Source organism: Coregonus clupeaformis, chromosome 1 (assembly GCF_020615455.1).
Source record: "Coregonus clupeaformis isolate EN_2021a chromosome 1, ASM2061545v1, whole genome shotgun sequence".
NCBI lineage: Eukaryota > Metazoa > Chordata > Actinopteri > Salmoniformes > Salmonidae > Coregonus > Coregonus clupeaformis.
In genome coordinates this window covers 85,114,637-85,141,850 of record NC_059192.1, presented here as the reverse complement: position 1 = coordinate 85,141,850, position 27,214 = coordinate 85,114,637, and the positions used below count along the sequence as shown (strand labels likewise).

The 27,214-nt window shown below is 45.1% G+C and overlaps 1 protein-coding gene across 1 annotated transcript in view; it reads right to left on the bottom strand.

Annotated features, from left to right (window-relative positions):
* The window catches only part of LOC121575658 (ankyrin repeat and fibronectin type-III domain-containing protein 1-like), a 99,583-nt gene extending 74,066 nt beyond the window's left edge, over positions 1–25,517 (bottom strand). Inside the window, exons 1-3 of the mRNA XM_041888890.2 lie at positions 25,323–25,517; positions 18,835–19,045; positions 183–377 (exon numbers count right to left, since the gene is read on the bottom strand). Of these exons, the coding sequence (XP_041744824.2) occupies positions 183–377; positions 18,835–19,045; positions 25,323–25,508 (592 nt within the window). The 5' untranslated portion in view covers positions 25,509–25,517. The remainder of the gene's footprint in view (positions 1–182; positions 378–18,834; positions 19,046–25,322) is intronic.
* Between the last annotated feature and the right edge of the window lie 1,697 nt (positions 25,518–27,214).

Below are 27,214 nucleotides of genomic sequence, written 5' to 3'. Positions count from 1 at the left end.
ACTCCACACTAAGGTATGTGACTGCTATGGCCATTTCTTTCTCTTCCCTATAATGTTGTATTCTTTCTCCCCATACTTTGCCTTACTATGGCTGTGCATTGGCTCTGGTCAAGACTCATGTGCAGTCCTAGCACACACACGCACCCTCCCCCCACACACACATACGGTCCCAGCATACTCACATGCATGCTGGAAGCCAGTCCTCATGCGTTTGTAGAGCTTGCTCCTCCACTCCCAGGCTCGGAGCTGCTTGTCCTTGTCACAGGCCTCCAGGCTGAGACCCTCTCTCTGGGCCTGGGCAGCCAGCTCCCCTGCCTTCCTCTCTGCCTCGATGACCAGGCCGCCAAGGTGGGTCTCACGACTCTCCACACTTACAACTACAACACAGACACACAACAGACATAAAGTTATAGACATAACATTACAGTTCCCCTGCCCTCGTCTCAGCCTGTACCACCCTGGAACCAAGGTGGGTCTCACCACTGTCCACAACTACTATAACACAGACAGACAGTATACTGTTGTATTCATTGGTTACACCTACAGTCGTGGTCAAAAGTTTTAAGAATGACACAAGTATTGGTCTTCACAAAGTTCGCTGCTTCAGTGTTATGAGATATTTTTGTCAGATGTTACTATAGTATACTGAAGTATAATTACAAGCATTCCATAAGTGTCAAATGCTTTTATTGACAATTACATTAAGTTTATGCAAAGAGTCAATATTTGCAGTGTTGACCCTTCTTTTTCAAGACCTCTGCAATCCACCCTGGCATGCTGTCAATTAACTTCTGGGCCACATCCTGACTGATGGTGTTGTGGAAAATAACCACCATTCTTGCATAATCAATGCTTGGAGTTTGTCAGAATTTGTGGGTTTTTGTTTGTCCACCCGCCTCTTGAGGATCAACCACAAGTTCTCAATGGGATTAAGGTCTGGGGAGTTTCCTAGCCATGGACCCAAAATGTCGATGTTTTGCTCCCCGAGCCACTTAGTTATCACTTTTGCCTTATGGCAAGGTGCTCCATCATGCTGGAAAAGGCATTGGTCGTCACCAAACTGTTCTTGGATGGTTGGGAGAAGTTTCTCTCTGAGGATGTGTTGGTACCATTCTTTATTCATGGCTGTGTTCTTAGGCAAAATTGTGAGTGAGCCCACTCCCTTGGCTGAGAAGCAACCCCACACATGAATGGTCTCAGGATGCTTTACTGTTGACATGACACAGGACTGATGGTAGCGCTCACCTTGTCTTCTCCGGACAAGGTGTTTTCCGGATGCCCCAAACAATCGGAAACGGGATTCATCAGAGAAAATGACTTTACGCCAGTCCTCAGCAGTCCAATCCCTGTACCTTTTGCAGAATATCAGTCTGTCCCTGATGTTTTTCCTGGAGAGAAGTGGCTTCTTTGCTGCCCTTCTTGACACCAGGCCATCCTCCAAAAGTCTTCGCCTCACTGTGCGTGAAGATGCACTCACACCTACCTGCTGCCATTCCTGAGCAAGCTCTGCACTGGTGGTGCCCTGCTCCCACAGCTGAATCAACTTTAGGAGACGGTCCTGGCGCTTGCTGGACTTTCTTGGGCGCCCTGACGCCTTTTTCAAAACAATTGAACCTCTCTCCTTGAAGTTCTTGATGATCCAATAAATGGTTGATTTAGGTGCAATCTTACTAGCAGCAATATCCTTGCCTGTGAAGCCCTTTTTGTGCAAAGAAATTATGACGGCACATGTTTCCTTGCAGGTAACCATGGTTAACAGAGGAAGAACAATGATTTCAAGCACCACCCTCCTTTTAAAGCTTCCAGTCTTTTATTCTAACTCAATCAGCATGACAGAGTGTTAACGAGAGAATCACTGACATGATGGCAGCTGGTCCTTTTGTGGCAGGGCTGAAATGCAGTGGAAAAGTTTTTTGGGGATTAAGTTCATTTTCATGGCAAATTCATCTGATCACTCTTCATGACATTCTGGAGTATATGCAAATTGCCACCATCAAAACTGAGGCAGCAGACTTTGTGAAAATGTGTATTTGTGTCATTCTCAAAACTTTTGACCACGACTGTACGTCACTCAGTCGCATCACACCATTGTTATGAACGTTCTCAGCCAGAGTGGCCGCTATATTATAAGTCTAGCTAGCTAGCTCGACATGGCGAAATATAAAAAAAATAGATCTTTAGAAAAATTAGCTGTACTGCGACCCTTATGGCGCTCCACCCAACATGTTTAAGCCACTGAAAAGCTTCCGAATCTGACATTCCCTGACGTTTACATGTACCTTATTGTCACGCCCTGGCTCGGGGGACTCTCGTATGTTGAGCCAGGGTGTTAGTTTCTATGTTTTTGTTGTAGGTTGTGGGTCTAGTTTACTTATTTCTATGTTGGCCTGAGTGACTCCCAATCAGAGGCAACGAGTGTCAGCTGGTTGTCTCTGATTGGGAGCCATATTTAAACAGTCGGGTTTTCATTCGTGTTTGTGGGTTTTTGTTTCTAGTCTGTTTATGGTAACCGTGAACTGTCACGTATCGTTCGTTGTTTTGTTCGTGTTTCCTTCAGTGTGAATAAATATGTTTGCATTCAACGCTGCGCATTGGTCCTCTCTGTTAGACGATCTTGACAGAAAAACCCACCACAACTGGACCAAGCAGCGAGTCGAGGAGCCATCGCCAGGGAAATCCCTAGCAGATCTCCGTGGCAGCCTCGACTGGGTCCAGCCGATTGAAGAGCGGAGAGAGTGGACTTTGGAACAATGGAGGAAGAGTTTCGACTGGGTCAAGCCAATTGAGGAACTGAATAGCGGGAGTTGGAAGCAGAAGAGCGAGAGTTGGGCGAGAACTATAGAGTCCTGGCCCACGGGGAGGAGAGACCCCCAGAAATGTTTTAGGGGGGGGGGCTCACGACGTCGGGGCAGCAGGAGGCCGCGGTAGAGCGGTCCAGCGGGTTGGCAGAGGAGGCCGCCAGGTTACGGGGGCCACTGGCCGAAGAGGGGGTGGAAGGTGTAGAGGCACGGCGAGAGGTACTGGGGTGTGTTACCAGTCCGGTCCGGCCCATTCCAGATCCCGGCGTAGGACCAGTGGTGTGTGTCCCCAGTACGGTCCGGCCTGTTCCTGCTCCCCGCACCAAGTCTGTGGTGCGTTTCGTCAGCCCTGTCCGGCCCGTTCCTGCTCCCCGCACCAAGTCTGTGGTGCGCGTCGCCAGCCCAGTCCGGCCCGTTCCTGCTCTCCGCACCAAGTCTGTGGTGCGTTTCGTCAGCCCTGTCCGGCCCGTTCCTGCTCTCCGCACCAAGTCTGTGGTGCGTTTCGTCAGCCCTGTCCGGCCCGTTCCTGCTCCCCGCACCAAGTCTGTGGTGCGCGTCGCCAGCCCAGTCCGGCCCATTCCTGCTCCCAGCACCAAGTCTGTGGTGCGTTTCGTCAGCCCTGTCCGGCCCGCTCCTGCTCCCCACACCAAGCCAGTGGTGTGCGTCGTCAGTTCAGCACGGCCCGTGCCTGTTCCCCACACCAAGCCAGTGGTGTGCGTCGTCGGTCCGGCACGGCACGTGCCTGTTCCACTGGTGCCTGGTCCGGCGCCGGTCAGATGCGTTACGCCGGAGCTAGAGCAATCCGCTCCACCAGTGTGCAGTCCAGCTCCGGTCAGCAGGACCAGACCGGACCAGGGGTACTTTGGGGGGTTAGAGAGCGAGTGGGGATCATGCCCGGAGCCGGATCCGCCGCCTAGGCGGAGTGCCCACCTGGTCCCTCCCCTGTTGTGTTTCGTTGGCGCGGTCGGAGTCCGCGCCTTTAGGGGGGGGTACTGTCACGCCCTGGCTCGGGGGACTCTCGTATGTTGAGCCAGGGTGTTAGTTTCTATGTTTTTGTTGTAGGTTGTGGGTCTAGTTTACTTATTTCTATGTTGGCCTGAGTGACTCCCAATCAGAGGCAACGAGTGTCAGCTGGTTGTCTCTGATTGGGAGCCATATTTAAACAGTCGGGTTTTCATTCGTGTTTGTGGGTTTTTGTTTCTAGTCTGTTTATGGTAACCGTGAACTGTCACGTATCGTTCGTTGTTTTGTTCGTGTTTCCTTCAGTGTGAATAAATATGTTTGCATTCAACGCTGCGCATTGGTCCTCTCTGTTAGACGATCTTGACACTTATACACAACCATTCACTCTACAGTGGAGCGAGCCCGATAAATCGGTTGGCCAATATTATCGGCCGATATTAGCCTTTCACAGAAATATTTGTAACAATCTTTATTCCACAGATAAAACACCAATATTATATATACATAGAATAAACAAATATGTCTGCTCATTTGAGGTAATTTTTGTCATTTTCAATGGTTGCATGAAGAGGGTGCTCTACCAGCAGCTCATTGAACATAATTCAGCCCTAGGTCACAACGTGAGAGAGAGTAGGCATGGTGGTTTGACAGTGAGTAGCTTGCCACAGCCATCGTATTTGAATAAGTAAATAATAAAAAGTACACTTCACCAAGCAAGCAGCCCTGTCCTCATCACATTCTCACCTCGTTAACGTAGCTAACTTAGCGATCTAGCCAGCCAGGTAGTTAGCTTAGCTAGCAATCTGTGCCAAAGTGAACACTTACTGTCAGGGCCTATTATGTTAGCTAGTGTGTTTATGTAGTTCGTTTTCGAAAATATGCAATCTGCAAAAAGCAAGACAGTTGGCACATATCTATCATTGAGGCCATGTGTTCGCATTCATTATGAGAGAAGTAGCTAATGTTAGCTAGCTAGCTAAATTAGAATGTGATACTAATACCAGTGAGGCAAGCATTTGCCTGCATAAATGTTTTCAGTCATCAGCGCATGCCATTTTCAGTTGACATTTATAGCCAATACATGTTGTATTGAATAACAGTGTAACGTACATATGGTTTCTGTAAGAAAACATTGTCGTAATGAAAAGCTAGCTTGTGCTTGTCATAACATACTCTCTTGCGAGGTTGCCATAAAGTGTTTGTTTACATGACCTTTGACTGTTGTAAACACTGTAGTAAATCCACTCAAGAAAAATGCTGACACCTAGCAGTGACATTATAATAATAATAATAATAATAATAATAATATATTATATTACTGCATTTCAATGCTTATTTGTGAATTTGTAAACAGTGCAGTTTCAAATTTACTTTGAGACAAAGTTTAATTAATTCAGCCAGTCACCCCTTGTTGTGGTTTAGCACAAACACTTTTGTATACACTACCCGTAAAAAGTTTTATAACACCTACTCTTTCAAGGGTTTTTATTTATTTTTTACTATTTTCTACATTGCAGAATAATAGTGAAGACATCAAAACTATGAAATAACACATATGGAATCATGTAGTAACCAAAACAGTGTTAATCAAATCAAAATATATTTTATATTTGAGATTCTTCAAATAGCCACCCCTTTGCCTTGATGACAGCTTTGCACACTCTTGGCATTCTCACAACCAGCTTCATCTGGAATGCTTTTCCAACAGTCTTGAAGGAGTTCCCACATATGCTGAGCACTTGTTGGCTGCTTTTCCTTCACTCTGAGGTCCGACTCATCCCAAACCATCTCAATTTGGTTGAGGTCGGGGGATTGTGGAGGCCAGGTAACCTGATGCAGCACTCCATCACTCTCCTTCTTTGTAAAATAGTCCTTACACAGCCTGGAGGTGTGTTGGGTCATGATAGTCCCACTAAGCCCAAACCAGATGGGATGGTGTATCGCTGCAGAATGATGTGGTAGCTATGCTCGTTAAGTGTGCCTTGAATTCTAAATAAATCACAGACTGTGTCACCAGCAAAGCACCCCCACACCATAACACCACCTCCTCCATGCTTTACGGTGGGAAATACACATAAGGAGATCATCCGTTCACCCACACCGCGTCTCACAAAGACACGGTGGTTGGAACAAAAAATCTGAAATTTGGACTTCTTATTATTGGTGTCCTTTAGTAGTGGTTTCTTTGCAGCAATTCGACCATGAAGGCCTGATTCACACAGTCTCCTCTGAACAGTTGATGTTGAGATGTGTCTGTTACTTGAACTCTGTGAAGTATTTATTTGGGCTGCAATTTCTGAGGCTGGTAACTCTAATGAACTTATCCTCTGCAGCAGAGGTAACTCTGGCTCTTCCATTCCTGTGGCAGTCCTCATGAGAGCCAGTTTCATCATAGCGCTTGATGGTTTTTGCGATTGCACTTGAAGAAACTTTTAAAGATCTTGAGATTTTCCAGATTGACAGACCTTCATGTCTTAAAGTAATGATGGACTGTGGTTTCTCTTTGCTTATTTGAGCTGTTCTTGCCATAATATGGACTTGGTCTTTTACCAAATAGGGCTATCTTCTGTATACCATCCCTACCTTGTCACAACACAACTGATTGGCTCAAACGCATTAAGACACCTGTTAATTGAAATGCATTCCAGGTGACTACCTCATGAAGCTGGTTGAGAGAATGCAAAGAGTGTGCAAAGCTGTCATCAAGGCAAAGGGTGGCTATTTGAACAATCTCAAATCTCAAATATATTTTGATTTGTTTAACACTTTTTTGGTTACTACATGATTCCATTTGTGTTATTTCATAGTTTTGATGTCTTCACTATTATTCTACAATGTATAAAATTGTAAAAATTAAGAAAAACCCTTGAATGAGTAGGTGTTCTAAAACTTTTTACTGGTAGTGTACTTCTTATTCACTGCCGTAGATTGACACATCTTTAAGCTGTACCTAAAAAAGTAAACAACTTTTATATTTAATGTCATATTTATAGAGGATATAGTTGCTTTTTGATGGGCATCCTGTAAACCACAAATAAAATGTTAATCAATAACTTGCCTGTGATCAGGAATATATTTCTGTCCTGCAAATGTTTACCCAACCCACACTGAAATTTGTATTTTTATTCATTAGGGATTTTCTTTATTTTTACTATTTTCTACATTGTAGAATAATAGTGAAGACATCAACCCTATGAAATAACACATATGGAATCATGTTGACAGCTTGATGACAGCTTTGCAGCAATAAAATAACAATAGCGAGGCTATATACAGGGGGCACCGGTACAGAGTCAATGTGTGGGGGCACCGGTTAGTTGAGGTAATATGTACATGTAGGTAGAGTTATTAAAGTGACTATGCATAAATAATAAACAGAGAGTAGCAGCTGCATAAAAGAGTGTGTGTGGGGGGGGTCAATGCAAATAGTCTGGGTAGCCATTTGATTAGATGTTCATGAGTGTTATGGCTTTGGGGTAGAAGCTGTTAAGAAGCCTCTTGGACCTAGACTTGGAGCTCCGGTACCGCTTGCCATGCGGTAGCAGAGAGAACAGTCTATGACTAGGGTGGCTGGAGTCTTTGACAACTTTTAGGGCCTTCTTCTGACACCGCCTGGTATAGAAGTTCTGGATGGCAGAAAGCCGTACGCACTACCCTCTGTAGTGCCTTGCGGTAGGAGGCCGAGCAGTTGCCATACCAGGCAGTGATGCAACCAGTCAGGATGCTCTCGATCGTGCAGCTGTAGAACCTTTTGAGGATCTGAGGAACCATGCCAAATCTTTTCAGTCTCCTTAGGGGGAATAGGTTTTGTCGTGCCCTCTTCACGACTTTCTTGGTGTGCTTGGACCATGTTAGTTTGTTGGTGATGTGGACACCAAGGGACTTGAAGCTCTCAACCTGCTCCACTACAGCCCCGTCGATGAGAATGGGGGAGTGCTCGGTCCTCTTCTTTTTCCTGTAGTCCAAAATCATCTCCTTTGTCTTGATCACGTTGAAGGAGAGGTTGTTATCCTGGCACCACACGGCCAGGTCTCTGACCTCCTCCCTATAGGCTGTCTCATCGTTGTCGGTGATCAGGCCTACCACTGTTGTGTCATCGGCTAACTTAATGATGGTCTTGGAGTCGTGCCTGGCCATGCAGTCATGAGGGAACAGGGAGTACAGGATGTGTCGTTACCTACCCTTACCACCTGGGGGCGGCCCGTCAGGAAGTCCAGGATCCAGTTGCAGAGGGAGGTGTTTAGTCCCAGGGTCCTTAGCTTAGTGATGAGCTTTGAGGGCACTATGGTGTTGAAGCAGAGCTGTAGTCAATGAATAGCATTCTCACATAGGTGTTCGTTTTGTCCAGGTGTGAAAGGGCAGTGTGGAGCGCAATAGAGATTGCATCATCTGTGGATCTGTTGGGGCAGTATGCAAATTGGAGTGTGTCTAGGGTTTCTGGGATAATAGTGTTGATGTGAGCCATGACCAGCCTTTCAAAGCACTTCATGGCTACAGACGTGAGTGCTACGGGTCGGTAGTCATTTAGGCAGGTTACCTTAGTGTTCTTGGGCACAGGGACTATGGTGGTCTGCTTGAAACATGTTGGTATCACACTCAGACAGGGAGAGGTTGAAAATGTCAGTGAAGACACTTGCCAATTGGTCAGCACGTGCTCGGAGTACATGTCCTGGAAATCCATCTGGCCCTGCGGTCTTTTGAATGTTGACCTGTTTAAAGATCTTACTCACATCGGCTACGGAGAGCGTGATCACACAGTCGTCCGGAACAGCTGATGCTCTCATGCATGCTTCAGTGTTGCTTGCCTCGAAGCAAGCATATAAGTAATTTAGCTCGTCTGGTAGGCTCGTATCACTGGGCAGCTCAATGCTGTGCTTCCCTTTGTAGTCTGTAATAGTTTGCAAGCCCTGCCACATCCGACGAGCGTCTGAGCCGGTGTAGTACGATTTGATCTTAGTCCTGTAATGACGCTTTGCCTGTTTGATGGTTTGTCGGAGGGCATAGCGGGATTTCTTATAAGCTTCCGGGTTAGAGTCCCGCTCCTTGAAAACGGCAGCTCTACCCTTTAGCTCAGTGTGGATGTTGCCTGTAATCCATGGCTTCTGGTTGGGTATGTACGTACAGTCACTGTGGGGACGACGTCATCGATGCACTTACTGATGAAGCCGGTGACTGATGTGGTGTACTCCTCAATGCTATCGGAAGAATCCCGGAACATATTTTAGTCTGTGCTAGCAAAACAGTCCTGTAGCTTAGTATCTGCTTCATCTGACCATTTTTTTGGTCTAGAGTTTTTCTCCCCTCTGGTTGCACATTTAACATGCTGGTAGAAATGATGTAAAACAGATTTAAGTTTCCCTGCATTTAAGTCCCCGGCCACTAGGACCACCGCCTCTGGATGAGCATTTTCCTGTTTGCTTATGGCCGTATACAGCTCATTGAGTGCGGTCTTAGTGCCAGCATCGGTTTGTGGTGGTAAACAGACAGCTACGAAGAATATAGATTAAATTGAAAATATGGCAAACAGGAGTGCCAATATCGTCCGCTACTATCCTCAGTAGTTTTCCATCCAGGTTGTCAGACCCTGGTGGCTTGTCATTGTTGATAGACAACAATAATTGTTTCACCTCTTCCACACTCACTTTACAGAATTCAAAAGTACAATGCTTGTCTTTCATAATTTGGTCAGATATACTTGGATGTGTAGTGTCAGCGTTTGTTGCTGGCATGTCATGCCTGAGTTTGCTAATCTTGCCAATTAAAAAATAATTAAAGTAGTTGGCAATATCAGTGGGTTTTGTGATGAATGAGCCATCTGATTCAATGAATGATAGAGCCGAGTTTGCCTTTTTCCCCAAAATTTCATTTAAGGTGCTCCAAAGCTTTTTACTATCATTCTTTATATAATTTATTTTTGTTTCATATTATAGTTTATTTTTTTGTTTTCTTCTTATATGCTCTTATATATTATATCCAGCCTTTGGAACTTTGGTTTTTCTAGATATAGCTACTATATTGTGAGCACTACATTCTATGGATTTGGATACTGCTTTAAAGCAAATTTCTGCAGCATTAGTAAAGATGTGATCAATACATGTTGAAGATTTAATTCCTGTGCTGTTTGTAACTACCCTGGTAGGTTGACTGACAACCTGAACCAGGTTGCAGGCACTGGTTACAGTTAGAAGTTTTTTTTTGAGTGGGCAGCTTGATGAAAGCCAGTCAATATTTAAATCACCCAGAAAATGTCCCTCTCTGTTGATATCACATACATTATCAAGCATTTCACACATTATCCAGATACTGACTGTTAGCACTTGGTGGTCTATAGCAGCGTCCCACAAGAATGGGCTTTAGGTGAGGCAGATGCACCTGTTGCCAAATTAATTCAACAGTATTTAACATGAGATCCTCTCTAAGCTTTACAGGAATGCGGTTCTGAATATAGACCGCAACACCGCCCCCATTGGCATTTCTGTCTTTTCGATAGATGCTATAACCATGTATTGCTACCACTGTATCATCAAATGTATTGTCTAAGTGAGTTTCAGAGATGAATGTCATCTGTTACAAACAAGTTATTGACTTCATGAACCTTGTTTCTTAGGCTACATATGTGAATATGGGCTATTTTTTAGCAGTTTTCTGGGTTGCTTGATTGGTTTTAATGCTTTACTGGGAAGCTTATCAGAAGTAGACGTGCTCATGTTATTTATATTGGAGCTGATAGTGCACGGTGAGCTGCACACAGTGGACTTCCTACTAGGGCACACTGCCTCAGTGCCAACAGTGTAACTCTGGTTCATAGGCACATGATTACTGCATACAATAGCTGTAGGATCAACATAGGTATTCAGGGCAGTTAGGGGTACATAAATTAAGTCTTACATTGTGTCTGCCAACGCCCCTGGGATAATGTACATTTGATGCAGCATTATGACAACTCAGTGTCACAATGGTAGGGATGAACTGAGCTGGTCTTGGGTCATTGATAAGTCATCGTCTCAACGCAGCCTTGAAATGCGTGAACAGAGTCCAGGAGCCAAGATGATTTGGATGGACTCAGTCATTACTGTAGAGTATCTTCTGTTTCCAGAAGGTGTCAAAGTGATCTATAAAAATGATTCCAACAGAGCTACAGTAATATTTTGGCCTTGTGGGTAATGCCAGTAGCCTGCTAAATCTTTCACACCCGCGGTCCAACGATGGTACCGGACCTGAAACGATTGGCCGCTTTTTGGAATCTTTCAGTGCTAGAATCTGTTCTTTAAAATCAATTTTCAGAAGTTCCTCCTGATGTCGTTTGACCCCACATGGACTATGACAGCGTCAGCTTCCGGCATCTGTCTTAGAACGGTCGGAAGCAGCCTTGTAATGTCCTGTACTCGTGCTCCTGGGTAGCACAGGGTTTTTGCCCCGGTAACCAAGATGTTTCTTACAATAGAGCTGCCGATGATGACAGCTGGTGCAATGGCTGAGGAGGTCCGGCCATTCTTTCACCTCAAGTTCTTTCGCAAACCCCTCGAGGACCGAAGGGCGGTGGGGCCCGATGGACCCGAGCTGGCTGTAGTATCCATCGTGGATGATGAATGGGCCGGTCTCTCAGGCAGCCGCATGATCTGATGAGGGTGGGAGCTCTGAGGATCTGAACCCGAGGTAGAAGCCACCGGAGAGGGAGACCGCACAGAGGAAGAAGGCGCAGGTACCTCCGAATCCGATCTCGAATCGGAAGCCCCTAGAAGCAGCCGCTGGAACCTCTGGATCCAGGACGGCAAAGCTGTTTCTGGTCTGTGTCCTGTCCAGGCTTAACATCTCCAAGGAAGCCCCCGTTGCCAGAGGACGCTTTCTTCGGTAAAGTGTTTAAGGTAGAGGTAAACATTTTACATTTACATTTACATCATTTAGCAGACGCTCTTATCCAGAGCGACTTACAAATTGGTGCATTCAACTTATGATAGCCAGTGGGACAACCACCTTTTTTTAATGGGGGGTGGGGAAGAAGGATTACTTTATACTATTCCAGGTATTCCTTAAAGAGGTAGGGTTTCAAGTGTTTCCGGAAGGTGGTCAGTGACTCCGCTGTCCTGGCGTCGTGGGGGAGCTTGTTCCACCATTGGGGTGCCAGAGCAGTGAATAGCTTTGACTGGGCTGGCTGAGCGGGAACTGTGCTTCTGTAGAGGTAGGGGAGCTAGCAGGCCAGAGGTGGATGAACGTAGTGCCCTCGTTTGGGTGTAGGGTCTGATCAGAGCGTGAAGGTAAGGAGGTGTCGTTCCTCTCACAGCTCCGTAGGCAAGCACCATGGTCTTGTAGTAGATGCGAGCCTCAACTGGAAGACTGGTATTGTCAGGAAATGTCAGATTTGGCAGTGGTTCAAACATCTGGGGTGGAGCACTGTAAGAGTTGCATCCCCCAATTTTAAAAGCCTGTTATATTCAATGAAGTGTCCTTTAATATAGACCACATGGAGAATTCAATAAATCAGATTTTTTATATGAATAAAGACTTGCTAAAGTGCCAAAATTCTGCATTCCCTCCGTGCACCCTCTGTGACTTCCAGGAAGATTTTAACCCACTTAACCCCAACTCTGTTTTCACGTCGACTCTGTTTTCACCATCATTGTAAAGCCCTAGTTATTTTGTTGCTTTGACCAAGTAATTTCTGAAGATTATTATTTATTTACATTTTACATTTTAGTCATTTAGCAGACGCTCTTATCCAGAGCGACTTACAGTTAGTGAGTGCATAATTCTTTTAATTTTTTTCATACTGATTAGTGATACATTTTAAGGTTGAAAAAAAACCTGTCCCTCATTTTAAGGTCAACCCTGTTACATGACCTAAACTCTCATTTTAATATGATGAAACTATTATTTTTTTAAATATTTTTTCTAAAGAAATATAGAACATTGTCAAATCTAATTGTCAAATCAGAATTTAAAAGCAGGTGAACTGGTGACCATTTTCTTGTGTTATTTGGTGGAAAACTGAGTGGGTCGAGCATAACACGCCAACCCTGTTACCTATAGATAGACAGGCTAGAAATGTTTTAACAATTTCATATTTTTTTAAGCTTACATTCAATTACCCCTCCCTGTTGCACACAACAAGCTTCCATTTCCCCTGTCATAATGGTATTCATGGCTGATTTAAGATGAAATCGTCAACCCTGTTCAGGTCAACCCTGTTCAGGTCAACCCTGTTCAGGTCAACCCTGTTACTTAATCCTTAAGAGTCTAAGCCGGGGGAGCTACTAAGCTATTACATGGAATTGTTTTAAGATACCAAGGATAATTTAGCTAATTTTAGGTATCATAAAATGTTTAAACAATTATTTGATGAAACATTGAATTTGGCCTTACAGTTATTAACCCATAGAAACGTATTGAATAACAGATTCATACATGGAAAAACAGATTTAATTTAAACTGGTACCGGGCTACCTTCAGACGAGTCTTGTGGGTGTTTTATAGCAAAACAAAACAAAAATGTACGTGAGAGTCTCACCTTTCCATATAGGGGTCATAATAGTTTGTAGGCCAAACCGTTCCGACGTTACAGACATTTTCGTGAGAAGACAGATTTTCAGGATGTCTCATGGTCTGACAAACACAGCTGTAGCTTGGCTACCTTCCACCGCAGATGCAGAAGGGCACCATTGGCGGATGCGGTGGATTGAGACGCAGCCCTAGCTGTACAAGAGGATGGAACTGTGCTGAGAGAGGCATGTTCCCATGCTGCTGCCTTGATGTATGCAGGGTTGGCAGCGGTGGATCTGAAAAGTGAGCAGGCATGCGCTGACAGGCCATGTGAGTGGGGTTTAGCCAAGTGTGGAGGCCGTTCGGAAAGTACAGTGTACTGAAATCAGCAAGATATCCAATAAAGAAAGCCTGCTCTACTCTTCCATCTATCTCCACCCTCAAACCATCAGATGAAGAACTCTAGTCCCTTTTGCACCAGCTGCATGAAAGTGAGGCTCATTTTAAAAAACTGTGTAAGAGTGCTTTCTGTTATCGAGGGCCACTTAGAGAGGTACAGGCCAAAGACCTTGCCGCTCGACTTGCTTGTTACAGCTGATAACTAGAACACAAACAGACTGATAATAATAGCAGTGGGATCAGAGAGGAGGACCATGGTTCAGAGGAAAGAACACAGGGCACCATGGGATATAGAACACAGGTTACCATTAGATACAGAACACAGGTTACCATGGGATACAGAACACAGGTCACCATGGGATACAGAACACAGGTCACCATGGGATATAGAACACAGGTCACCATGGGATACAGAACACAGGTTACCATGGGATATAGAACACAGGTCACCATGGGATACAGAACACAGGTTACCATTGGATACAGAATTCAGGTTACCATGGGATACAGAACACAGGTCACCATGGGATACAGAACACAGGTCACCATGGGATACAGAACACAGGTCACCATGGGATATAGAACACAGGTCACCATGGGATACAGAACACAGGTTACCATGGGATACAGAACACAGGTCACCATGGGATATAGAACACAGGTCACCATGGGATATATAACACAGGTCACCATGGGATATAGAACACAGGTCACCATGGGATACAGAACACAGGTTACCATGGGATACAGACCACAGGTCACCATGGGATATAGAACACAGGTCACCATGGGATATATAACACAGGTCACCATGGGATATAGAACACAGGTCACCATGGGATACAGAACACAGGTTACCATTAGAGACTGAAAAGAGCCCAGGTTTCAGTGAGAGAACACAACGTTTCACACTGCCTTGAATGGGCCAATGTGCAGAGTACCAAAAAGAGAGGAGAGACTAGTAGCACTCCCCTGCTTGGAGGAACACACAGACAGACGTATGTTTGACCCCCCCCACACACACACACACACACACACACACACACCACACACACACAGATTTGTCATGGTAAAACCCTAGCCCTCCTTGCAGGTTGCCAGCTCTCCTCTCCTCCTCCTCCTTTCCCTGCAGTAGTACAGTGCTGTATGTTCTCTCTCTCTGGGACCCAGCCTTAGTCACCGACCATGACAGCAACATAAACAAATAAACCCATCTGCAGAAGAAGACCCTCTTTCATGGCACTCTCACCCTGCCCCTACCCCCTGCGGAGGGAGGGATGGAGGGAGGGGGTGGAGAGAGAGAGAGAGAGAGAGAGAGAGAGAGGATGGCAGATTAAGTATTCTATCTCTAGCCCAGTGATCCCTCCATCTCTCCGCTTCCATACCTGGGGGTCTGAGGTAAGTCTGAATCTGCATCACAAATGGCACCCTTTTCCCTATGTAGTACACTACTTTTGACCAGGGCCAATATTCCTTATATAGTTCTCTACTTTTGACCAGAGCCTATAGTAGGGAATAGGGTACCATTTGGAGCACATCCTGAGTCTGGGCTGCAGTGGAAAAGAGTCTGGTCATATAAGCCTTGTCTAGGTGCAATTTCCTGCCTCTTCAGGAGTGACAGGCCGATGCAGGCTGTGGTTAATTGATGGGGCTATAAATTAACACGCAGAGCTGTCCATCCAGCCACACACACACACGAACGCATGCACGCATGCACACACACACACACACCACACACATATTCACACACTGGTCCATTGTCTGGCCTGCCTGCTAGCCGGTCAGCAATATGGCGGGATGGGGAGGGGTGGGCCTAAATATAGTCGACTGGGACCCTGAAGGACTCGTAAATTACCCCCCTCCACCCCCACCATCCCTCCCCATGGCTGGGCTACCTGGCCTGTCAGCCCCCCACCCATCCACCACAACCAAGCCAACCCTCTCCATGGCTGGGCTACCCGGCCTGTCAGCCCCCCACCCCACCCCAACACCCCAACCCAGACCAGCCAACCCCCAACCCGGCCTGTCAGACCCTGGCTGATGGATTTACTTGGCACTTGAGGAATGACAGCAATATAAAGTATAAATTCCCAGGAGGAAAAAACTATCCATGTTTACCCCTCTGTTTGTTTACAACGATCGAATTGTACCACAGTGAGGAGAGAGGGAGAGAGAGAGGTGTGTGTGTGTGCCTGCTTGCGTGCGTGTGTGTGTGTGTGTGCGCGTGCATGTGTGTGTTTATAAAAAAGCTCAGCTCGCTCCGCTCTCAGCCCCGGAGGACAATAAATCACTTAGTTATAATTGGCGGGCGGTTACATGCATCATTGGAAAAGTTAAACCATTAAACGCCAAACCTTGTTAGGGCTTTTCAGTGGGGACGTGGGGAGGCCCAGCGGCCCCTCTAACCTGGGAGAGAGAGACTCTAAAGTGGCCACTGTTTCACCCCAGACAGACCTGTCACTACCATGGAGTGGAGCAGACACACTCACACACACACACACACTTTATTTTTATCCTGTCCAGGGATGTTGGACAAGGTAAGAACCACCTGTCTAGGAGAGGTGGAGGAGGGAGGGAGGGAGGGATGGAGGGAAAGGGGTGCGGGAGCTTATTCAAGCCCAGTAAGGTGAGAGCGTGGCTGGGTTGCAGACACAAACACAGCCCCTGTCTGGGTCAAGCCCACACCACAGCACCACCACTCATGCTTTCCTCCATTCTGTATTGTGTCCTACACAGGAGGGAAAACTCAAGGGGCTGGAGGGGTGGGGGTCCATTAGCCAGTCCCTATGGTTACCTGGGTTAACAGGGACTTGTTACCTGGGTTACCTCTAGTACTACAGGCACATACTAATATTAAATAGAAAACCATGGATCAAAGGCAAGTAGTCTGGCTGATACCAAACTCAAAGCCCTCCTGACTTCAGTCTGGAGAAGCTGTTTGATGTTGTCGGCACGATGCGTCGACAATGAAGGACATTGTGCTTTTGACTGGCTGGTTTTATACAACGGGTGGGTCTAATCCTGAATGCTGATGGGTTAAAACCGCATTCCATCCGGTGTCTATTCCACAAGTTACCACCGGCTAAATCTATGAACTATAAAAAGCATCCAGACATATGTGTCGATAACGAAGGACATAGTGCTTTGGACTGGCTGGTTCTGTACAGCACCCGTGCTCCGCCCCCTTCCATTACAACGGTTGGGAGTTTCATATCCAAATCCAGGTCTCAAAACAAAACGTCTGAAAGAACCAATCAAAAATCTCTGAATTTCTGGGCGAATATTGCACCAACCTCCCTCGCTGTATAGCACGTGGGTCGCGTCAGCCAGGCTACGCAGGAACAGCTTCAGAGAAGAGAACACTTGAATAATAAGGTTCTTACACTGCCAAGCCAAGTTCAATCAGTTCAGATCAGTTCAAGATCATTGGCTAACCAAGCAGTTCATTATTTGGATAAAATCTACTCCACAAAACAGACATACTGTTAGTGGACCAGCTACAGTACACTTTATTTTCTGTTACTGATGTGTTGACTAAAACCTGAGATCGGACAGCTTATCCCCTGGCCTTGCCTGTCAGGTGCACCTTGTACTGGGGACAATAAAAGGCCACTCTAAAATGGGTATGCTGACTGCAGGAATGTCCACCAGATCTTTTGGCAGATAATTAAATTTTAATTTCTCTACCATAATTGAATTTGGCAGCACGTACAACCGGACTCACAACCGCAGACCACGTGTAACCACGCCAGCCCAGGACCTCCACATCCAGCTTCTTCACCTGTGGGATCATCTGAGACCAGCCACCCGGACAGCTACAGCTGATGAAACTGTAATAAAACCCTTTTGTGGGGAAAAACTCAATCTGATTGGCTGGGCCTTGCTCCCCAGTGGGTGGGCTAGTCTCCCAAGTGGGTGGACCTATGCCTTCCCAGGCCCACCCATGGCTGCGCCCCTGCCCAGTCATGTGAAATCCATAGATTAGGGCTTAATGAATTTACTTCAATTGACTGATTTCCTTATATGAACTGTAACTCAGTAAAATCGTTGAAATTGTTGCATGTTGCGTCTATATTTTTGTTCAGTAAATGTCTTTGAGTAACGACTTGAGTGGTATACTGTATATACCGTATACCTGGGTATTTGGAAAAAGCCACGGGATGGTTTTTCAATACCGTCAATACCGTTGAAACCATTTCTTTGAAGGTTGAATATTTGTAGCTACTTTTTAAGTAAATACCTGCAGTCAACTTGTGCAATACGTTAGGAGATAAAGAACATTGCATTCTTCATTTCACTTGTCACATTATTACGAAGCTTACGGTAGTCCCCCAGTCATGTGTCACGTGGTGTTTGTTTACGAGCACACAATGACGAGAGACCGGAGCCTTGTGAGTTACTCACTGTTGTGCAGCATGTGCCAGATGATCTAATTACAGTATGGAATTCACAACTAAATGTTTGCCAGCTAGATATCTTATAACTATTAAGTTAACTGTCTAAAATGTGCTAAATGCTCTACAGTTGTGCATTTGGTTTGCTAATTTAGTAGCTAGTTAGCTATCTAGCTAATAATATAATATAATATGCCATTTAGCAGAAGCTTTTATCCAAAGCGACTTACAGTCATGCGTGCATACATTTTTTGTGTATGGGTGGTCCCGGGGATCGAACACACTACCTTGGCGTTACAAGCGCCATGCTCTACCAGCTGAGCTACAGAGGACCACAAGTGGTTAAGTGGTTAGCTAAGTGGTTAGCTTCTTCCAAAATCAAGCATTCACTTGGTAACAGCAGAGAATCCCCTCCTGGAGCAAGAGCGTTGCTGGCTAATATTTGTGTTGTGCGTGCAGCAAACTCTGAGTAGCATTTTTAAGTTACTATTTAGTTAGCAGTATCTATGGGATTAAACATATACTTGTTAGCATTGCTAACCTTCGGATTACAGAGTATCATTGGGGTTTGAAAACAGCGGCCCATGTGTTCAGTGCCGGTATTACCGAATATCCCGGTATGGCACAAGGTCGGTATGAAGGTATGACAATCTGGATACCGCCCAAGCCGAGTTTCAATGCTGGACTTTGAGTCGCAAGGTTGCACTAATTAGTGTGTATACTCCCATTGTACCCTCCATAGTGTGTACTTAGTATACCCTACTACGTGTGTACTCAGTGCGCCCTACGTAGTGTACACTCACAGTGAGGGCTCTCCTTGGCGCCGGCCTTCAGCAGTAGTTTGGCTATGGGGGTGTTGTTGGTCATGATGGCGATGTCTAGCGGAGTTAACCCTTGGCTGTTGGGCGTGCTGAGGTCCAGCTCCTCAGATGTGTACTGGTAGAGAAGGATCTGGACGGCATCTAGATCCTGCTGCTCCACCGCCTCAAACAGACACTCACTACCTTGCATACTCTGGAGGAGAGAAGAGGAGTGACACACACACACGTCAGAATACAAACATCATCATCATCATTGTCGTCGTCATCCTCATCACCATCATCAATCATCAACAGCACTAAACACACTTTCAAGAACTGCTGAAACCAAGGCAGACAAATCAACAACATTAAGTGGAGTTTCTGTATGATAATTGACGTGTGATAATTGGACCATAGAGAGGAGAGGTGACATGGCGACGGTACATGAGAGAGAGGCAAAGGAGAGTGAGAAAGTGAGAGAAGGAGGTAAAACTGCAGTGAAAGTGCTGAAGCTGTAACATTAAGGAGTATTCAACCGGAGATTTTTAAAATCAATATCACTAACAGAATAAACTAATTTTTAATTACATACCTACAGTAGAAAAAATGAGAATATCTTATTTCTAATTATCTCAACTATTTCTGAACTCCTATTTTTGAACAAATTACACTAATTGGAGCCAATTACACTCACTGGAGTATCTGACATAGGCTTTGAAAAAGCACCCGCGAATTGGATATCAGTGTGGCAAGTGCTGCTGGTAAGCTTTCGTGACAACACATCGCTAACCTCTATCCAGCTAAACAGCTGCTCTTAGCGAAAATGTGTTTGGAGATACCGTACCTTTTATAGATAATAGGCTATGTTGGAGTTTACACTTCATCTTCCAATTATAATGTGGGGAGGTCAAAATAATGAAAAACTGTTGATTACTTCTTCCTACCATGATCATTCACCAGACCAGATGTGTTTTTGTTTTTTTGTTGCTATCATTTGATTGGAGAGAGAGAGACACACATAGAGAGAGAGACACATAGAGAGAGAGAGAGAGAGAGAGAGAGAGAGAGAGAGAGAGAGAGACAGAGAGAGAGAGAGACAGAAAGAGAGAGAGACAGAGAGAGAGAGAGAGACACAGAGAGAGACACATAGAGAGAGAGAGACACATAGAGAGAGAGAGAGAGAGAGAGACACAGAGAGAGAGAGACACAGAAAGAGAGAGAGAGAGAGAGAGAGAGAGACAGAGAGAGAGAGAGTCACAGAGAGAGAGAGACACACAGAGAGAGAGAGACACACAGAGCGAGAGAGAGATAGAGACACACAGAGAGAGAGAGAGACACAGAGAGAGAGAGAGAGAGACACAGAGAGAGAGAGAGAGAGAGAGAGAGAGAGAGAGAGAGAGAGAGAGAGAGAGAGAGAGAGAGAGAGAGAGAGAGAGAGAGAGAGAGAGAGAGAGAGAGAGGAAAGGTGAAGGAAAGTGAGAGAAAAGGGATGAAGAGAAGGAGGTAGCATTGCAGTGAAAGTGCTGAAGCAGTAATAGGGGACTTCTGTAGTTCTGGTACCGATTCCGACTGACATTTTGGCTTATAAATTGATCTGTGGACACTGTAGATCCAAATGGCTTGGATTACTATTTAGGCGCAAATCTACATTTAACAGGTGGGAAAACAGCGGCACTGTTGTTGGAGAGATGTCCAGTTTGCAGCTGAACATGCAACATAGAGAACACCAGCAAGGGGACCCTCAGCATCGTGATATCTGAAGGGAAATAGAAAGGTGAATGCGGCGATCAAGTTGGTTCCACCATGCTAATCATAACCACCATTGATAACGTAATCAGTGCTCTGTGTGTGACCGACAAGTATCTTTGATGAGGGGCCAGGAGCTGATCTACGCTGCCATGTCCATCAACGGGGGGCTGGCAAAGAATTTACCTCCAGCTTCACCTCTTGCCTGTCTCCGTTGATGGGGAGACCAGAATTAGGTAGGTTTAGTCTGACCTGTTCAAACTTCAACATAGTATACATTATGTTTGTTTGTCAGATATCACCTATCCTAACTGCCATTGGTAATAGAACAGTGACTGTGTTCACAGATGCATCTATGGAGTCAGCACTGGGAGACTTGCAAGGTGATGTGATGGAGTCCTGACCGACAGACAGGCTTGATACTGACGTCTCTGAATGGAGAGAGACCTGGCACTCAACACATCCACAATGTGGGACTGAAGGTATTTACCTATAATATAGTACAGCAGAAATGTCCAGTATTTGCAACACCCTTTTCATTACATGCGTCACTGATGAACTCTGCCTCAACTCTGCCTATTTCTACAGATGGACAGGACTGTAGATGCTTTTGGCAGACGCCAGCCTCTGACATTTGACGGGGAGACCATAATTGGGTAGGTTTTATCTGACCTCTTCAAACTTCAACATAGTACTGTTTGTGTGTCAGATATGAACTATTCTAACTAACTTCCATTGGTAATAGAACAGTGACTACAGTGGGGGAAAAAAAGTATTTAGTCAGCCACCAATTGTGCAAGTTCTCCCACTTAAAAAGATGAGAGAGGCCTGTAATTTTCATCATAGGTACACGTCAACGATGACAGACAAATTGAGCAAAAAAAATCCAGAAAATCACATTGTAGGATCTTTAATTAATTTATTTGCAAATTATGGTAGAAAATAAGTATTTGGTCACCTACAAACAAGCAAGATTTCTGGCTCTCACAGACCTGTAACTTCTTCTTTAAGAGGCTCCTCTGTCCTCCACTCGTTACCTGTATTAATGGCACCTGGTTGAACTTGTTATCAGTATAAAAGACACCTGTCCACAACCTCAAACAGTCACACTCCAAACTCCACTATGGCCAAGACCAAAGAGCTGTCAAAGGACACCAGAAACAAAATTGTAGACCTGCACCAGGCTGGGAAGACTGAATCTGCAATAGGTAAGCAGCTTGGTTTGAAGAAATCAACTGTGGGAGCAATTATTAGGAAATGGAAGACATACAAGACCACTGATAATCTCCCTCGATCTGGGGCTCCACGCAAGATCTCACCCCGTGGGGTCAAAATGATCACAAGAACGGTGAGCAAAAATCCCAGAACCACACGGGGGGACCTAGTGAATGACCTGCAGAGAGCTGGGACCAAAGTAACAAAGCCTACCATCAGTAACACACTACGCCGCCAGGGACTCAAATCCTGCAGTGCCAGACGTGTCCCCCTGCTTAAGCCAGTACATGTCCAGGCCCGTCTGAAGTTTGCTAGAGTGCATTTGGATGATCCAGAAGAGGATTGGGAGAATGTCATATGGTCAGATGAAACCAAAATAGAACTTTTTGGTAAAAACTCAACTCGTCGTGTTTGGAGGACAAAGAATGTTGAGTTGCATCCAAAGAACACCATACCTACTGTGAAGCATGGGGGTGGAAACATCATGCTTTGGGGCTGTTTTTCTGCAAAGGGACCAGGACGACTGATCCGTGTAAAGGAAAGAATGAATGGGGCCATGTATCGTGAGATTTTGAGTGAAAACCTCCTTCCATCAGCAAGGGCATTGAAGATGAAACGTGGCTGGGTCTTTCAGCATGACAATGATCCCAAACACACCGCCCGGGCAACGAAGGAGTGGCTTCGTAAGAAGCATTTCAAGGTCCTGGGGTGGCCTAGCCAGTCTCCAGATCTCAACCCCATAGAAAATCTTTGGAGGGAGTTGAAAGTCTGTGTTGCCCAGCGACAGCCCCAAAACATCACTGCTCTAGTGGAGATCTGCATGGAGGAATGGGCCAAAATACCAGCAACAGTGTGTGAAAACCTTGTGAAGACTTACAGAAAACGTTTGACCTGTGTCATTGCCAACAAAGGGTATATAACAAAGTATTGAGAAACTTTTGTTATTGACCAAATACTTATTTTCCACCATAATTTGCAAATAAATTCATAAAAAATCCTACAATGTGATTTTCTGGATTATTTTTATTCTCATTTTGTCTGTCATAGTTGATGTGTACCTATGATGAAAATTACAGGCCTCTCTCATTTTTTTAAGTGGGAGAACTTGCACAATTGGTGGCTGACTAAATACTTTTTTCCCCCACTGTATGTGTGTATGTGTTCACCGAAACATGTATGGAGTCAGCACATGAATTGAATGCTATCAGTCAATATGGGGAGGGAGAAACCCTATGTATTCTGCACCAAGATCAGGGATCTCATGTTGTATATGGGACACCACACAGGAAGGTATGACCACTCTGACATGTTTGCCAAAGTAGCCCCATTCCCACCAGAAAAAATGCTGAAAGGAACAGTATCTGTATCGGCTGGGAATAACAATGAAAGGTGAAAGGTGCACATTGTTATATTAGCAGAGCAAATCTTCTATGGTATTATGTAAAGGGTTGTTTATTCTACATGGACCTTTTACTACATTTGAAAGTTATCAAAACACTTAGTTTAGAATATCTATATAAATTCAGCAATTGCCTTCTTCTCATATTACTCTGTAGGCTACTGACCTATTCAAAGTTTCCTCCGGCATCTCACCACACATCTGCCTGGAGGTTTGTTTGTCGTGATAGAGTGGGGGGAAATAGCTACGGGCAATGTTCTGACAGATGGGTGTGTTTTAGTGGTGGCAAGGACACACCCAAGAAACACATAAAACCACACCTCCAAGCCAACTCACGCTTGGCTTCTGTTCACACACACACACACACACACACACACACACACACACACACACACACACACACACACACACACACACACACACACACACACACACACACACACACACACACACACACACACACACACACACAGAGAGAGAGACAGAGATACAGAAAGAGAAAGAGAAAGAGAAAGAGAAAGAGAGAGCGAGAGAGAGAGAGAGAGAGAGAGAGAGAGAGAGAGGGAAAGAAAGAGAAAGAGAGAAGAGAAAGAGAAAAAATAAAGGAGTCAATAGGGAGAAATGATGGTACAAGAGAGATAAATGGCACATTCTGAAGGACACTGAAGGAAATCATCTCCGGGGGCCATTATGGAAGCAGCCTTGTTGTATTCTGTGCCTCTCGGTCTCCTCTACTCTTGGGCTTACAATCAGAGGGGCTGCCCCATAGTGATCCTATTAAATTACTCATATTCTAATTATATGGGCTGCCCACTGTTCTAAAGAGATTATAACCCAATTACAGGAAATGGGACAATACACACCAACCCAATCTGTATTGCTCCTAGTGTCCCAGAGACACACAGAGAGACCTTCAGCCTAGCCAGTCACTGTCTGAACCCAGAGTCCAGTGTCCGAGACACACAGAGAGACCTCCACCCTAGCCAGTCACTGTCTAAACCCAGTGTCCAGTGTCCGAGACACACAGAGAGACCTCCACCCTAGCCAGTCACTGTCTAAACCCAGTGTCCAGTGTCCGAGACACACAGAGAGACCTCCACCCTAGCCAGTCACTGTCTAAACCCAGTGTCCAGTGTCCGAGACACACAGAGACCTCCAGCCTAGCCAGTCACTGTCTAAACCCAGTGTCCAGTGTCCCAGATACACAGAGAGACCTCCAGCCTAGCCAGTCACTGTCTGAACCCAGTGTCCCAGACACACAGAGAGACCTCCACCCTAGCCAGTCACTGTCTAAACCCAGTGTCCAGTGTCCCAGATACACAGAGAGACCTCAAGCCTAGCCAGTCACTGTCTGAAGACTGATGGGGTGACTCTACACTCAAGGAACCCCTGGAGTTCCTCAAGGAACCATTGCTAGTCAATAGTTCATATTTGCACCTTTGTTTAGTTGAGCAATTCTTGGAGGAACCTTGGAGGAATGTTTCAATGTAGCAAAGGGTTCCTGGAGGAACCCTGGACTGGAGGCGTGGCTTAGTAGGGGCCTGGCTTTCAGATAGATATTTTTAGGCCAACTGTGGGAGTAAATGTAATTCCTGTTCATCTATTCTATTGTATGGTCAACACATGTTAAGGTTGAAAACGGACAGTTTTGTAACATCAATGAGGCTGACAGAGATGTATGAGTTAATCAAAAGCCTATGCAAATCCCAAAGTTGGAATAGTTAGCACTTTATTACTATATGTAATCAGCAATGTTAATATTATTAATATTGTATTACAATATGCAATATGCATAAATATTTTTGAACTGGAAAGGTTCCCCCTATGGGCAATTTTTAGAACTCCATAAAGGTTCTTCCAGGTTCCTTTACATCTAAGAGTGTAGTAGGTCACAGTATAGTCCTCCTGGACACTTTGACCTGGGCTGGCTGGTATCATTTGATCTGATGTAAGATGATGACACATAACAGTCCCAGACAGATGCTCACCCATTCACACAAAATCCCACGCAAACACACGCACACAAATATGGCACGCGCACACACACACACACACACACACACACACACACACACACACACACACACACACACACACACACACACACACACACACACAATCCCCAACTCACCGAGCCCTTGCGATGACCGTGGCGGTCTCCACGGCCGAAGAAGTAGGCATCCTCGAAGGAGGAGTGGCCTCCTTTGAGCTTCTCTGATAGGTTCCTGTACAGGCGCTTAGCGGCGCTGGGAGAGGCGGGGCCTCCCGAGCACTTCCTGGTTTGGGACAGCTGCAGGTTCTGCATCTGTTGAGTCATGCTGACAGAATAGAAGTTCCTAAGGAAGAGAAAAGTCATTTGAATGTGCAAGACCAATTTCTGTTGAGGACAGTAATCGTCTACATTTCTACCCAATTATACATTGGCCAACAATGAAGACAGTACAAATGGATGAGTTTGAAAATGGATGAGTTTCAGGTTCTGGACTTGTTGAATCATTCTGACAGAATAGAAGTTCCAAAAGGATGGGAGGAAAATATATTAGAAAAAATACCAAGGCACTCTTCATATCTGGTGTAAGTTAAAATGACTATTAAAGGACCACTGCAATCACACTATGAGGTTGGAATTATACCGTGAAATTGTGAATACTATTATAATGCCCTTTTAGTGTAAGAGCTGTTTGAAAAGACCGCCTGAAATTTCAGCGTGTTTTGGTAGGATGGACTTTTGGCCTCCCATGGTGTCATCACCATACGATAAATTAGTTAATAGACCAATAAGAAACTGACTTTCAAACCTCGACATTCAGCCGTGAGAGGGCTCAGTTAAGTGGAGCGCTCTTCAGAAACCATACATGAAAAAGAAACATTCTAGTGTTCCTCTATTCATTATCTATTCACTGTCACAGAAGACAGGCTAGCGAGACGACAACCATCATAATTTTTCCTCTGCCAAAACATAATTATCATTCACATAGCTACAGAGGGATGTGATGCTTGAATAAAAACATACTTAAGTTTTCCGATAGAATGGCTGCGTTTACACAGGCAGCCCAATTCTGATATTCTGCCACTAATTGGGCACAGAATAGAAATAATAAAAAACGAATGCTTCTAAAGATGGTTTATTTTTTGTCCTTTATGATTCTCGAGAGTATATGTTAAGTAAAGATGAATGCTCACTATAATTTCCAGGACCAATTAGTTTATCTTATAAATACATTTCTTGAATAAAGCGAGATTGATTAATTGACAGAGTGATTGATTAATTGGCTGACAATTAGTTTAAGTGTGCAAGTGAGGGTCCATATTGAACATGTTGAAGAAATAACCAAATGTCATGCAGAGCCTGAATGTCATTAAAATATCATCAAATATCATCAAATATTACACCAGGGACTGTGGGCACAGATATGGAACCTATCACATGACCAATTAGTGGCACTGCAGGGGAAAGTGTGTAAGTGTGTGTGTGTGTGTGCGTGCGTGCGTGTGCATGTGCTTGCGTGTCTGAGCATGTGTGTGCCTATGTGTGTGTCCCCACTAATTGAGGCGAGTGAACTAAAAGATCCACAATTAGCACTCTTTCATGCTCACACACATACACTGCTGTACACTCACGACCGACCACAGAACCGTCACGTCTGTCCTTTCAGGGGTGTGTGAATTTAACGGTTGCGTCATCTCTCCACTTATCTATTGAAAGGTCGCTGGAACAGTGATGTCCAACACAATGAGTAGTCCTTCACATCTACCTCTAGCTCTATCTACTGGGTTTCAAATAGCAGCAAGCTGGTACAATGGCCTCTCCCTCTTCACCATAATAACTACGGATATGAGCTGATAAAATTGGTTGAAGGGACGAATCATAGGCTGGGAGTGAGGGAGGAAGAGGAAGGGAGAAGTAGTGAGGTAAATAGGGATGGAGAGAAAGAAAGAGTGGATAAGAAGAGAGAAAGAGAGAAATAAAGAGAAACGGAGAGAGAGAGAGAGAGAGAGAGAGAGAGAGAGAGAGAGACAATA